General features: G+C 39.0%; 2 protein-coding genes across 2 annotated transcripts in view; one reads left to right on the forward strand and one right to left on the reverse strand.

The window, feature by feature from the left end:
- The window catches only part of atad2b (ATPase family AAA domain containing 2B), a 69,014-nt gene extending 68,362 nt beyond the window's left edge, over nucleotides 1–652 (reverse strand). The window contains exon 1 of the mRNA XM_079255468.1: nucleotides 477–652. Coding sequence (XP_079111594.1) covers nucleotides 477–566 — 90 coding nt within the window. The 5' untranslated portion in view covers nucleotides 567–652. The remainder of the gene's footprint in view (nucleotides 1–476) is intronic.
- A 3,808-nt stretch (nucleotides 653–4,460) lies between these two features.
- ubxn2a (UBX domain protein 2A) lies at nucleotides 4,461–13,003 on the forward strand. The gene is made up of 7 exons (XM_079255925.1): nucleotides 4,461–4,573; nucleotides 4,955–5,017; nucleotides 5,733–5,844; nucleotides 7,284–7,393; nucleotides 10,718–10,855; nucleotides 11,264–11,425; nucleotides 12,100–13,003. Exons 2-7 carry the CDS (start codon nucleotides 4,974–4,976, stop codon nucleotides 12,281–12,283), a joined length of 750 nt encoding a protein of 249 aa, XP_079112051.1. The 5' UTR covers nucleotides 4,461–4,573; nucleotides 4,955–4,973; the 3' UTR covers nucleotides 12,284–13,003.
- The last annotated feature ends 318 nt before the right edge of the window (nucleotides 13,004–13,321 follow it).

Here is a 13,321-nt window from a genome sequence, read left to right on the forward strand (position 1 = left end):
TGTAAGCTAGCTGTAGCTAGCTATCACATATAAACGCTAGCTTAACTAATGCTTTCTCTCTTCAGATTGGATTAAACGTGCATGTAGCTACTTTCAATACAATGCAAAGAAGTACTGCTAATATACTATGTTCAGTTGGCCTCAATTTAAAGGCTAATTCGGGGTGACAACGATGAAACAAGTGAGCCGGGTAAAATTGCCAAACACAAAGGGAACTCAACTTGTGGCTAGCAAGGAGTTAATGTCGCTAGCTTGTATTTTGACAGCTGCACAGTAGCTTCAGTGCAAATGCCACACGAACAAAACCCCGCATTCAAATATTCTGCTGCATATCTGTGTGACTGAACGAGTGTCAGTGTGAATACTGCTGGTACTTGGCAGCAAATACATTAGTTGGAGCAGCTTGAGGCCAATGCTACAGCTACCTAGCCAGAGCTAGCTCGCCGGCAAAAGAAAAGAAACCGGGTTACATGTACCTCAGAGTTTCGCTGCTTTCTCGACGACGACCTCGTCCTCGTGATAAATGGATTGCTCCGCGTCCGAGAGCTCTTCCTCGTGTTCACCATGTTTTTTTTCTACTCTGGACTTTCTTCACAGAATCTCTCAAGCCGGCTCCAAACACTGCTTCAGTGAGCGCAGCATCGAGGCGCCATTTCTCCCTGTCTATCTCTCCCTGTCTATCTCGCTCCCAAGTGGCAGTGGGTCTGTTTGGCAGGTGCATTCATTTTTGCTGACAGGATCACAACCACAGGGACCAGTTCCCTTACTTATTAGATGGACATTACACCCACATTAAAAACTAGGGCTGTGACATATGCTTTTGTCCCGATTCGATTCCGATTTTTTGGGGGGGTGCCGATTCGATTTAAATTGTGATTCTCACAATTCATCGATAATGCTGATTTTTGAAGATTAAAAACAAAATAAATGTATAAAACTTTTTTTTCCACGTCATTTTTCTTTATTTCAATTAGGAAAAACAACCCAGTAGCCAGACCATCATTCTGCTGCTATAACGCCAAAGAAGAAAAGTAAAAAGATCAATGAAAACAATTAAAAATGACAAAGTTACGGTGGATTATTTTTATTTGTTTGAATAAAAAATTGTTTTAAAATTGTGAAGCAAAAAAAATCCCAAATTTTCAATTTTTCGATTCGATTTTCCCACCCTATTAAAAACTTCATTAGAGTTTATGCTGTCACAAATACAATGCAGTTTGTAGAAGAATTACTGATGGTGGAAACTGAAGATGAAGAACTGCATTAAGATTTCTGCAATAAGTAGTAAATATTTACCATGATTTAACTCTGAAGACATGCACTGGTGCCTTCGGAGCAGGGCCGGATTAAAAGTGCACAGGCCCCTGGGCCCAGAGTGTTCCAGGGGCCCCATTCCACACCATAACATTATAAAATTTTGAGTGATAGGACATTTCTAACATCTGTCAGCCAATGGTACCAGTAGCAATACACTAGACACTGTGGTGTAACTGTCTGGCTTTTATAAACATTTTGTTTAATTTCAAAACTGCTGGTGTATACCCTACGTGGGTCCCACATGGGCCTCCAATGGGTGTGGGCCCCTGGGCCTGTGCCCATAATGCCCATTGGATAATCCGGCCTTGCTTCAGAGTTGTGTGTTCTTGTATATTAAGCAGCAATATTATATGCAGTTTGCTGCAAGAACACTTAACAGTGTTATTTGCATATATTACAACTGTTCAATATTCTGTGTGATTCATTAACATATATACTCAACTTTCTTCGTTACTGTGTTATCATTACTTCATATTTACCTTGATCAAGGGAAATGATGATCAAGCTTGATCAGTGGATAATTTCCACTTTTGCAGATATCAGAAATTATGGCACAATTTAACTCTGATTTGGGAGGCAGTGATTGATGTAATCTCACATGCTGATTTAACACAATCATTTTCATCCATGTCAAAGCACAAAAAAGCAATGATTAACGTATCAAAATGTAGCTTCATTACTAAACTAAATTAGACATTTGAATGACAATCAATGCTTTCTACAAAATTACTCTGGCATATTCTGTAATTTGAACTTTTAAAGTTTCACATTATGTAAATAAAATTGAAGGAATATATATATTTGAGCCTTCAGATATCAACATGTTTCTCATAAAATTACCATAAGATGATTTGGTCGTTAGAAGAACAAAGTAAATGGAAACTGTGCTCTTTCTTAAGTGCATTGCAAATAAAGACTGTATTAATATTTAATGATATTTTCTATTTGGATCAGTAGTATTACATTTTTGATCAATAAACTGATGTTTTGGCATAGATCGGTGAGCTGTTATGCCATTAAGAGCAACCAAAATTAGATTATAAAAAAAAAAAAAAAACATTAATTCAAAATGTCAAGATAATTCAAAGCAGGCAACCACAAAATAAAGTAAAAGGGTTACATTGAGGTTCAAAGTGGAACAAATCTTTAAGTGCAAGATACGTGCAACAGTGGCCTCATAGGAATATCTAGTAACAAAACTGAGATGTGAAAGGACCATTATGAAACAGAAAGTGCCAATAAAAACAGCAGAAATGGATTCACACATTTCCAGAGACACAAACTCATGAAAAACTGAAAAATGGCAACAAAGAGAGTTTAGATGAGAAGTTAAATGGGAAGACCCCAGAAAAATCAATTAAATCAGACTAAAAGCAACAATAAAAGTTTAAAAATCATTCAGACCCAGAGATACAATATAACCAAAATTAGACAAAACAACCTTATAAGGATGAACAGGAAACATAGGAGACCTACAGTAATGCCCACATTACTGGAAGATACATAAAGATAACAAACAGGGAAAATCCCTCCAAATAGTTTCAAAATCTCAACAAAAAAATTATGCTAAACAAGCCAAAACACACTGGAGCTGAAACCAGGTCATAAACTGACCACATACAGATGTGTATACAAGTTATGCCAAATACCTGCAAGGTCCACAGATTAATACCCAAAACCACAGCTGTCTCAGTATGTTTTGTGGTTGTTTTACTTTAGTAGAGCATTTTCTCTTCTTTTCTTTTAGTTGTTTCACAAGCTATCTATGCCTGAGGGAAAATAGAATAATTTAAACCATAAAAAAAAACAGTGTATGTGTCAAACTTATGCTGCTTCTACTAACATTAAAGTTCTAAATTAAGTGGATTGGGACACTTGAGGCAAGCAGAGGGCATAACCTCTCAGCTTTAAGGGTTTGAAATCTAAAACCAAAGTTTATGATTGCACAGTTTTTTCTTCTGGGATGTATTTAAAGGAATCTAAAGAATATGTCAGGTTCTAACGCTAAATTATTGCTGTATAAATGATTTGGAGTTAGTATTTACTCAGACAGAACAAAAGTTGTCCAGATTATATCAGTTTGCTATACTTTATATGCTTAGTTGGTTAAGATTGTCTGCTTCCAAAACAGGTAATCTAACTACAATTGTCAGTAATAGCCAGGACAATGTCCAGGTAGTCTGCAATGTCTGCTATAAGTACCCATTTTATTGATTTCAGCCATCCCTCATTTTCTTTATATGTTCATTTCTAATGATTCAGACTTTTTACATTCTTTTAAAGCAGTCCAGAGTAGTAATTCTCCAGGCTTTGTACTTGATATTTAGCTACAAACCATTCAAGTATTATTGGTTCACCAAATTCAACGGATAAACCAGTGTTATGTCTTTTATATCAGTATAATACTTTTGCAGACACGTAAGACCTTTGCACTGATTTGTGTACATTCAAGTATTTACAAATGCATTTTAAGTATGTCATGAGACAGGTAAATTGTCAAACAGGGGTATTTGTATCCAGAGGCGCCAAATGGGGTGATTCTAAGAGCCCCATGACTTGATAGGGGCCCAAAAAGATGTACAAACTGTATAAGAAAATCATTAAACCTTCAGTAAAAATAATAAATACTTTTTTCAAAGGTTGCAATAACATATAGCAGTAATATAAACGGATAACCCATTTATATTAAAATGACCTAGTTAGTTGTATGCACTGTGATTTAACCCTTTATAGGGCACTTAAAGAAATACCTTCAAATTAGAAATTTTATACTAAAATTGTCCTTCTGGTATGAACCAAGACCTCCATTCTGTTGTTACATTAACAAAAAAAAAATGCTGAATATGAAAGGAAACAAAGTGATAAAAAAATAGTCACTTGCCCCATAAAGGGTTAAACACAGCCCTAGATCTTTATTTTTCCCATGAAAAGCTTTTTTTTTTTTCAGCTTGAAGCAAAAACAAAAATCTAAAATTTACGATCAAGTGGTGGGGTCCATGCCATTATCTTTCATAGGGCCCATAATTCCTGGCGTCGCCCCTGTTTGTATCTAATGGGCTCCTCATGCCATTTATTATTCTTATTGGTTTCAATTGGATGAAGATGTGCTGAGTTGAGCAGTAAAGCAGCATCACGACCACAGGAGCGGATTTACGGCACTCTTACGTCACACCTCTTGCTCAGCAGAAGAGCCGCTGCCCGAAAAACTTCGGACTGCAGATGTGCAGCCCGGGATTAACCGACAAAACGCGGACTGGTAAATCAGTATTTGACCTTACCCTTAATACCCGCATGTATATAAACATCTGCCGTGTATGTAGGCCATAAAAAGTCACGTTTTATGTTTGGCTCATGTGTCGCGAGAGCAGGGCTCTCCTGTGACGCCCACATCCACAAATAACGATAACGCTGCTTGGGGATCTGGTTCAAGCTTTATTAAAACGACCACTTTGCATTTTCCCCCTACTATGTTTTGTATTTTAATACCCTTATATTGTGCACTATAATATTATGATTAAATGTTATAAAGCAAACATGTAAAATAATGAAGGGTAACCAGACAGTTCTGTCCTTTTAAAGCTGTGCCAGGCCCTGTTGTCTTTACGTTGGCATGTTTGCTGTTTTGTTGCTTCCTTAGATGGATCACACACAGCGTCATGAAAGAGTTTGACGCTGTGGGGGATGAGAAGGATGAAAAGTGGTAAGTAAGTCACGCAAAAGCCCTACAATGAGAAATTAAATTAGCCACACAACAATATACAGTTGTGCTCATATTTATTCATACCCTTTCATCAAAGAAGGGAAAAAAACAGCTGCCTGTAAGATAAGCTGAAATTGACTAAAGTAATAATAAATAAAAACTTTATGATAATCTTTACATTATTTTCTAAATCTGGTTCAATTGAAATATTTAAAATGATTTATTACATACTACATCACTCATAAACTAATATTTTGTTGAACAATCATTTAATGTTTCTGCTACAGTCAGGTGTTTTCTGTTCCTCTCAGTCAGACTTCTGCACCTGTTGACAGGTATTTTGTCCCACTGTTCAACATAAAAGTGCTCTAATTTGTCCGGGACCAATTTCTTTGTTTGTTTGTTTGTTTGTTTTTTCTTCAACTCAATTAAATGGAAAAACAGTGTCTTGTATTACTTAATTATATTTTTGCGGATATTTAGTTAATGTTCCTTTTTCTAAGTCTCCAGTTATTTGAGTGACTTGTAAATTCAGCCTTTTCTTTAATGAAAGGGTATGAATAAGCACACAGCACAACTGCATCTAAAACACCATTTTCGGATGTGGATGTTAACATCCATGAACTTATATTTTATCCAGGTCTAATCATTTTAACACCTTCAGGTTATACAACACACAGATTGAGTGCATTACTTAACATTTAATCTTTTGCAGGGCTGTGAGTGAGGAAAATGAAGAGGAGGCTCCAATGAGTCGCAGTTTTTCTGTTGAAGACCTCCTTGATGAGGTGGAGAAGGTCTGTTATGATGCTTCAAGCACGTCAAAGGTCAGAGATAAATTCACTCAACCCTTATCTCGACACTACACAGTGACACAGTGAACCTATGTGACACTGTAGTTCCTAAAATGTTTGCGTTTGTGTATCATTCACATTTCAGAAAACATAATGAACATATAGACTAGATTAAATATAAAAAAAACAGATGTTATATTCATGTAATATACTTTACTGAATGTAAATTTGCATATATTAGTTATCTACTAAGTAGAAGTAGCTTCATTGTACTTTTCTTTAGTCAGACTAATGTGCATCATATGTCTTAGTTGTCAGATGTTTTTTATGTCCATATTTTACATCATTTATTAGATTTATTTATGCAGTTTGTATTAATGGCATATGGAAACTACACTCAGGTTAATTGTTGCAAATGCATTCTTTTAATAATCGAAGATTCCCTTTTAATGATTATTCGGCACAGTGAAATAGTAAAAGGAAAAAAAAATACTGGAGGTGAGCATTGTCATGTGGAAGAACTTGAGTCCCAGTATGTGGAGATATATGGTTGTCACTGGTTGCAGAATCTCCTCTAAATATGTCTCTGCAATGAAATGACCTCCAGTCATGATAAGGGAGATGCTGCCATACAGCATCCAGAGCAGTTGTTGCACAATCACTGAAACAACAAGCACAGTATTCTCTGCATCTTCTTCACACGATGATCCCGGCTGGCTGATGTTGTTGGGGTTGTGCTTTTTAGCATCGGGAGAGAAGATTTAGCAAATTTCCTTTGGCACAACCCACAAACTCAACTCTGATGCAAAACACACCAATGCAGTTTCTGTAAACATGTGGCTTCATTTAATATGGAAACGCTCAACCTTTCCAACGGTGTGAGATTTACTGCTCTGAAGCACCGTTTGTCTAATAAATAATACTCCAAGATCACATTTCCTGATGTTTTATGTTAAGTTTGCATCATATTAGTGTTGTAAGGTATAACATTTTAAGGTATTATCCAGATTGGTTATTGAAGAAGTAAAGGAAAAAAAAGCATGAAAATGCATGAAAATATTCTCAGTTGTTTTCAGATTGTTGCAGATGGCTCAATGTTTTCTGTGCAGAGGAAGATATTAAAGGAAGCAGCTCTAATCGCATCTCCAATGTTGACAACTCAGAGTTATACATTCATGTAGGAAATGTTATAAGTAAGAAAAAGCTGGTTTGCATAAAAAAAGAAAAAAAAAAAGTAAAGCATAGTTAGTTGTGCGTATTTATAGAAGCTTAGTGATATTTTCATGTTTATTTGCTGTAGTGTGTTTCAGCAGTTAATATGCTCATAAATCCAACCGTAAACCAAGAACTATGGTGTGAGCTGCATCCTGGAGAAAGCAGCAGACCATGTGTGCATTCTTGCTTATGCCATTACTGGCTCTGAGTCCACAATGAACATGTCACACTGATAATGTGAACCATCTTCATTACAGGTGGAGATGGTGGTGAGGCTGTGGAAGGATGGCTTCACTGTAAACGACGGGGAGTTTCGTAGCTACTCCGTACCAGCAAATCAAGATTTCTTGGAGTCCATAAAGAGAGGGTGAGTTTAATCAGCTCACATCAGATCCAAATCAGGTGAAGTATTACCGTGTAGGTAAAGTCAGGGAACAAATAGAAAATGTTACACTACTTCACTTTGGTGTAAACAGGAGCACATTTAAACACGTTTAAACAGGAACTTAAAACATAAAGGAAGACAGCGCGCGGTAAATTCCCCCATAAAGGATTCTGAAACAAATATAATAATGACAAATACAGATGTGCCCTCTTCTATTTTATTGGACAGTATTATAAAAGGAGGGGAGAGATGCTTCAAGAGAAAACTTGTACAAACTTGTACAAATATTCATTTAAACCATTATTCTATGTTTTCTTTTTTTTTTACTTTAATTTTATAATTGTGTAATAAAGATATATGTTTGGTCGATCAAACAATTGTTTTAATGGACAGCTTTTCACATAAAGTGTGTGTTCAACCTAAAAACTCTTCAACCATTTAACACATTTAATTTACTTTTAGAAATTAGAAATTAAAGACATTTTTTTAAAATAGGTCTTTTAAATAAAAACAATTTTAACTCCTTAGAAAAAAGAAAGGCTTCATGCTTTCCATGTTTATTTTGGGATGGGGACAGTTCACCCAGAACAGTTAGCGTGCTCCAGCATGTGAAGGGGGCGGGGCTATCGGGGGAATGAATCTCAGGACAGTACCAGATGACTGCGCTTTCTTGGTGCTCGCAGACAGGAGATTTTTACTCCGGAAAAGGATCTTCAGGCTCTGGTTTCTCCTTAAATCTGCTGGTAGCCGTAACGTCTGCTAACCAAAGTCTCAGCTGTTCTCTGTGTTCTTTACAGAGGAAGCATTGGCAGGAAACTGTTTCTGGTTGCTGTTTCAGGGGGAAACACGGTGTCCCTCCATTCTGTACAGAATAATCCATACAGAAAAATCCAAAGACAGATAGATGCCTAAATATATAAATATGGGCCTGATGGGTGGATGTCTTATGGCAACGCAGCTTCATTTCCCTTCACATTGTGTGTGGAAATGCTCTTTCTTTCACTGTTAAACATAACCGTGACTTCTACTGTTTTTTTTTTTACAATTTGATTTAATCAAATGTGGAAGTGATCAGCGATCATGTTGGGCTGCTCGATTATTGTAAAAATAATAATCATTATTATTTTGACTGAATAGAGATCTCGATTATTTAACACAATTATCCATTTATCTTTAACAACATGAATTTATTTAACATTAAAAAGTGGCTTTTAAACAATACCTTTAGGATTCCACAGACAAATAACATGAAGCTTTGTCTTGACAAAGTGCAAATACTGATGTAAACTGAATAGTTAAATATAAACTATGTTGTTGTGAACTTCCACAAACCTACTGCAGTTATTCTACACTGACCTGCAGCCGGAGCCGGCTGTGAGACTGGCCGCCTGGGAGTCTCTTCAGGACGGGAAGAAGCTCCCGCTGCTCGTTTGTGACTGGCTGCAGAACAATATGTGACTTCAAGCCAAAACACCAGAAAAAACTCCAGGAAAAGATTTGTTGTTAGTTGCTTTTAACAAAAAAAAAAAAAAAAATGGCCAAGAAAGGATTTGGAAAGTTGCCAGATTTAGCGAGAAAGTCGCCAAGTTGGCAACAGAGGCTGAGTAAAACCAAAGCAGCTATTGGAGGAGTTTATAACACAGCGCTGCAATGCCAGTGAAGCTCGATTGGCAACTGGTGACAAAACGAGAGCAAAAACTGCAACGAGAAAAAAAAAATCCCACCTTTTTCTTTTGATTATCGTAATTGAGACTAAAATCCGATTAATCGCCAAGCCCTATAATCATGTTCATTCCAGATTTTTTTTCGTCTCGTCTCGTCTTTGTGCCGCTTATCCGGGGTCGGGTCGCGGGGGCAGCAGCCTAAGCAGGGAAGCCCAGACTTCCCTCTCCCCAGCCACATTTGCCAACTCTGCGGGGGGGATCCCGAGGCGTTCCCAGGCCAGCCGAGAGATGTAATCCCTCCAGCGTGTCCTGGGTCTTCCCCGGGGTCTCCTCCGAGAGGGACGTGCCTGGAACACCTCACCAGGGAGGCGTCCAGGAGGCATCCTGACCAGATGCCCGAGCCACCTCAACTGGTTCCTCTCGATGCGAAGGAGCAGCGGCTCTACTCTGAGCCCCTCCCGGATGACCGAGCTCCTCACCCTATCTCTGAGGGAGAGCCCGGCCACCCTGCGGAGGAAACTCATTTCAGCCGCCTGTATACGAGATCTCGTTCTTTCGGTCACGACCCACAGCTCATGATCATAGGTGAGGGTAGGAACGTAGATCGACTGGTAAATCGAGAGCTTCGCCTTCTGGCTCAGCTCCTTCTTCACCACGACAGACCGGCACAGAGTCCGCATTACTGCAGACGGCGCACTGATCCGTCTGTCGATCTCGTGCTCCATCCTTCCCTCACTCGTGAACAAGACCCCGAGATATTTAAACTCCTCCATTTGAGGCAGGACCTGACTCCCGATTTTTTTCTGACCACTATTTTTTCCTCATAGAGGATGGTTCCCCACTATCCTTCACCGTTTGGACTCTTCTTAACCCAGTTTCACCACGTTGAAGCTGTAGGTGGAAGCTGGCTGCAGAGTGGTTGTTATTTGGGCTTCCATGTTTTAGTCGTAAAGATAAGAAGCAGGAAGTGGAGTTTGTTTTTACCTGGTAGACATAAATACATAATGTCCCACCCCCCTTTCACTCAGAAACCCTTCCCAACCCCCATTTCTAAAGCAGAATAAAGTAAAGGCGAATAAGCGTGTTTTCCACATAAATGTCAATTCGGATTCCTTCTATTCATGTAAACACGAAGGAAAATTTTATCATAGAGAATGATTTCATTTCGGATTAAACATCATGCAACCATAACCCCTAATCAGTGTTTTCAACAGCTTTCATTTCATTTAATTTGTTGATATTTTTCTTTACTCCTCATATTTTCAGACTGCAGCATTTTTACATGAACCATCTGGGCGAGGAATCCAAAACAAGCCACATCCAAGCAAAAACAAAACACTCCGTCAATATTCCTATAAAGCTCGAATTCAAAGTGAAGCAGAAAGCTTGAGGAGCGCTGCAGTGCATTGACAGAGAGAGACAAATCCTACATTTCAGTCACACCTAAGGGGGTGTTTTCTCTTTGTATGATTCACTGGTTTGCATCAATCCACCCTACAGGGAATTTGCAGCAAACACATCCTGGCTTCGACCCACAATCAGGCAACTTCAAAAAGATAAAGCATTATTGCTGTTTGTGTGGTCCGTTTGTCATATTGATTGGTCTGACAAGTCTCCCGGACTGATCTATAATCTGTTCCAGGGAGCTTCCAGCAGAGTGGGAGAGCAGAGCGGAAGAGGAGGAGCTGGAGATCAGTGTGGAGGATCTTAAGGAGGAAAACTATGTTCCCAAGAAGAAGACTTTTCTCCCTTTTAGCGGTCGAGGATATCGGCTGGGCAGGTACCAGTTTTTCGTCATAAAGAGTTATTTTGCTTTGCAACAAATAATAAGTGTTAAAAAAAAAAAAGATAATCTGAAAGTTTTTCTAAATGTTCTGCCATATTTCTTTCCACCACTAGATGTCGCTCTAAATCCACCAAATAAAGCCTTTAAAAATAAATCTGAGCATGCAGACTGTCATTGTAACATGAGAAGCTTTGCTATTTTACTACATGAACACCACCTCATCTAGAAGACCCTTCCCTCCCAAAAAAAAAAAACAAACAAAAAAAAAAAAAACATTAAATGAGGCCAGTTTGAAGACCTCTTGCAACCTTAGAAATAAGGTTTAAAAAAATCCTCTTTTCACACACTGTTCACACTCTGAACTGATGGTTAATCTGCCATTTGTTCCCTGTCCTTTCCCAGTGTTGCTCCCAGAGTTGTGGCCAGGTCACCATCTGTGCACGAGGATGGAGAATCTCCTCCTATTCCCATGGTAACACTAGACCACGCCCTTCCTGTTACCTCCCTGCAGATCTGGTTGGCTGATGGCAGGAGACTGGTGCAGAGGTTTAACCTATCGCATCGGTGCGTATCACGGCATTGAGGCTAAAAATCACCACTTCACACGTAGAGAAAGTATTCTATGTGGTGAATGTCTTGACGCTTCTGTAGTCCTGCTGAAATGTCTGTAAATCCCATAATCTCCAGCATCGCTGCACAATAAATAGTACAGAGGCAGGGGGGTGACTAAAGATTTTTTTTGGTTGTTGTAGCTGGAGAGGTGGTGATGGGAGGGTTTGTTTGTAGGATTACGTAATGCTTTGTTCTTGTCTGCTGAAGTTGGAAGGCATGCTGCATGAGGCTGCAGAAAACATAATCTGAGATGCAGCAACAGCGTGGATCTATAAAATCCCCCAGCGAGGGGATTGCATAACTCTTGCAGCATTTATATAACAGGCTAAAGGATGGAGAGGCATCTACCCCTCCAACCTTAAGCTAGCCTATGTGAAAGGGGAAGGGCTGCCGTAGGGTTGCATGTATATGCCAGGACGGCATTAATAATAGATGATGTTCTCGTATGCGGCCTCGGAGAGAAATCACGTGTCACTATACGGAGTAAAGCATTTGGCTGAGTATGCTGAGCTGCTAAAGATGTCTAGCGGGGAATGCTGTAATCCCTGCCATGTTTGTTTGTTTGTTTGTTTGTCCTTGTATTTTTATTCCTCAACCCTGATCTGTTTGTTGTATGTCTCTGTTAGGATCACTGATGTTCAAGATTTTGTGGCCCGCTGCCAGAGGAGCTGCCCACCTTTCATCCTGACTACTTCCCTCCCTTTCCGAGAGCTCAACGACAAAGAATTGAGTCTGGAAGAGGCAGATTTAGCCAACGCCGTCATTGTCCAGAGACCCCTGAACACACAGGCTCCTTTTGGACACTCCTGACCAACAGGGTCCTATAATCCAACTCAGCATGCCCACCCTCCTCCTTCTGACAGACACAGTACTATCCTCCTTATAGCAGCCTCAAAATATGTATCGTTTACTCTCCAGTTGGTACTTCATTTGACTACTCTCATCCCCTCCGTGGGGTCTTTGTGGGATTAGCCCACCAGATTATTCACGAAGCTGAGGAGTCGTTTACAGCGATGACTTGGCGTTCTCGCTCTGGAGGAGTCCACTTGCCAACATGCCCGCCTTTCACTTGCAAACTGCAACAAAACTGATGTCACCACGCAGATAATCAGCTGTGTGTCCATTTGCTTTAAGTCTAAGCTCCTCATCCTCCTCTTCCTCACCTCACAGCCACAATCCCACAACCGTCAACAACAAAGTCTCCGAAGTCTTCCCGAAGTGAAACCACTACTTCAGTGCACTACTTGCAGCTTGAATACGGGACTGATGGGTTAAGTTTACAGTTCTACACTACTGATTATATGATGTTTTGTTTGCACTTTATTGTCATATAGAAGTTATTTATTTTGGTCTGTTTTATTTTATTTTTCTTTTTAAGATCTGGAGGGTTTTTATATGATGTTTTTCCTGTGAATATTTGCCTTTGTTTTTATGTATGAGTGGGAGTCAAGAACATCAAGTATTTTCTTTGAATCATGGAAAAACATCAGAAATCAAACTGACACAATAATAAATAAAAAAAATCCTCAAGATTGAGTGCATGGTTTGCTTTATTTGTTTTTGTACGACAGATACCGTACTTTGGAATGAGGTTTTACGCTGAATACACACAATAGCTGTTCAGTTGCTTGTTGGCATGAAAAAAGGATTCAGCCAATCACATGGCAGCAATCAGGCATATAGACATTAGGGCTGTGACGAAATGCTTTTGTCTTGATTTGATTCCAATTTTTTGGGTGCCAATTCGATTTAAATTGCGATTCTCACAATTCTTCGATATTGTTGATTTTTTTTTTTTTTGTAGTTTAAAAACAAAGAAAATGTACACAAATTTTTTTTTTGCTTGTA

Source organism: Telmatherina bonti (assembly GCF_933228915.1).
Source record: "Telmatherina bonti genome assembly, chromosome: 16".
Classification (NCBI taxonomy): Eukaryota; Metazoa; Chordata; class Actinopteri; order Atheriniformes; family Telmatherinidae; genus Telmatherina; species Telmatherina bonti.

What these genes read in the sequence shown, in the direction of transcription:
- ubxn2a (XM_079255925.1), top strand. Translation starts at nt 4,974, where the DNA reads ATGAAAGAGTTTGACGCTGTGGGGGATGAGAAGGATGAAAAGTG. An exon ending in GATGAGAAGGATGAAAAGTG is followed by an intron (nt 5,018 to 5,732) that starts GTAAGTAAGTCA and finishes AATCTTTTGCAG; the next exon opens with GGCTGTGAGTGAGGAAAATG. An exon ending in ATGCTTCAAGCACGTCAAAG is followed by an intron (nt 5,845 to 7,283) that starts GTCAGAGATAAA and finishes TCTTCATTACAG; the next exon opens with GTGGAGATGGTGGTGAGGCT.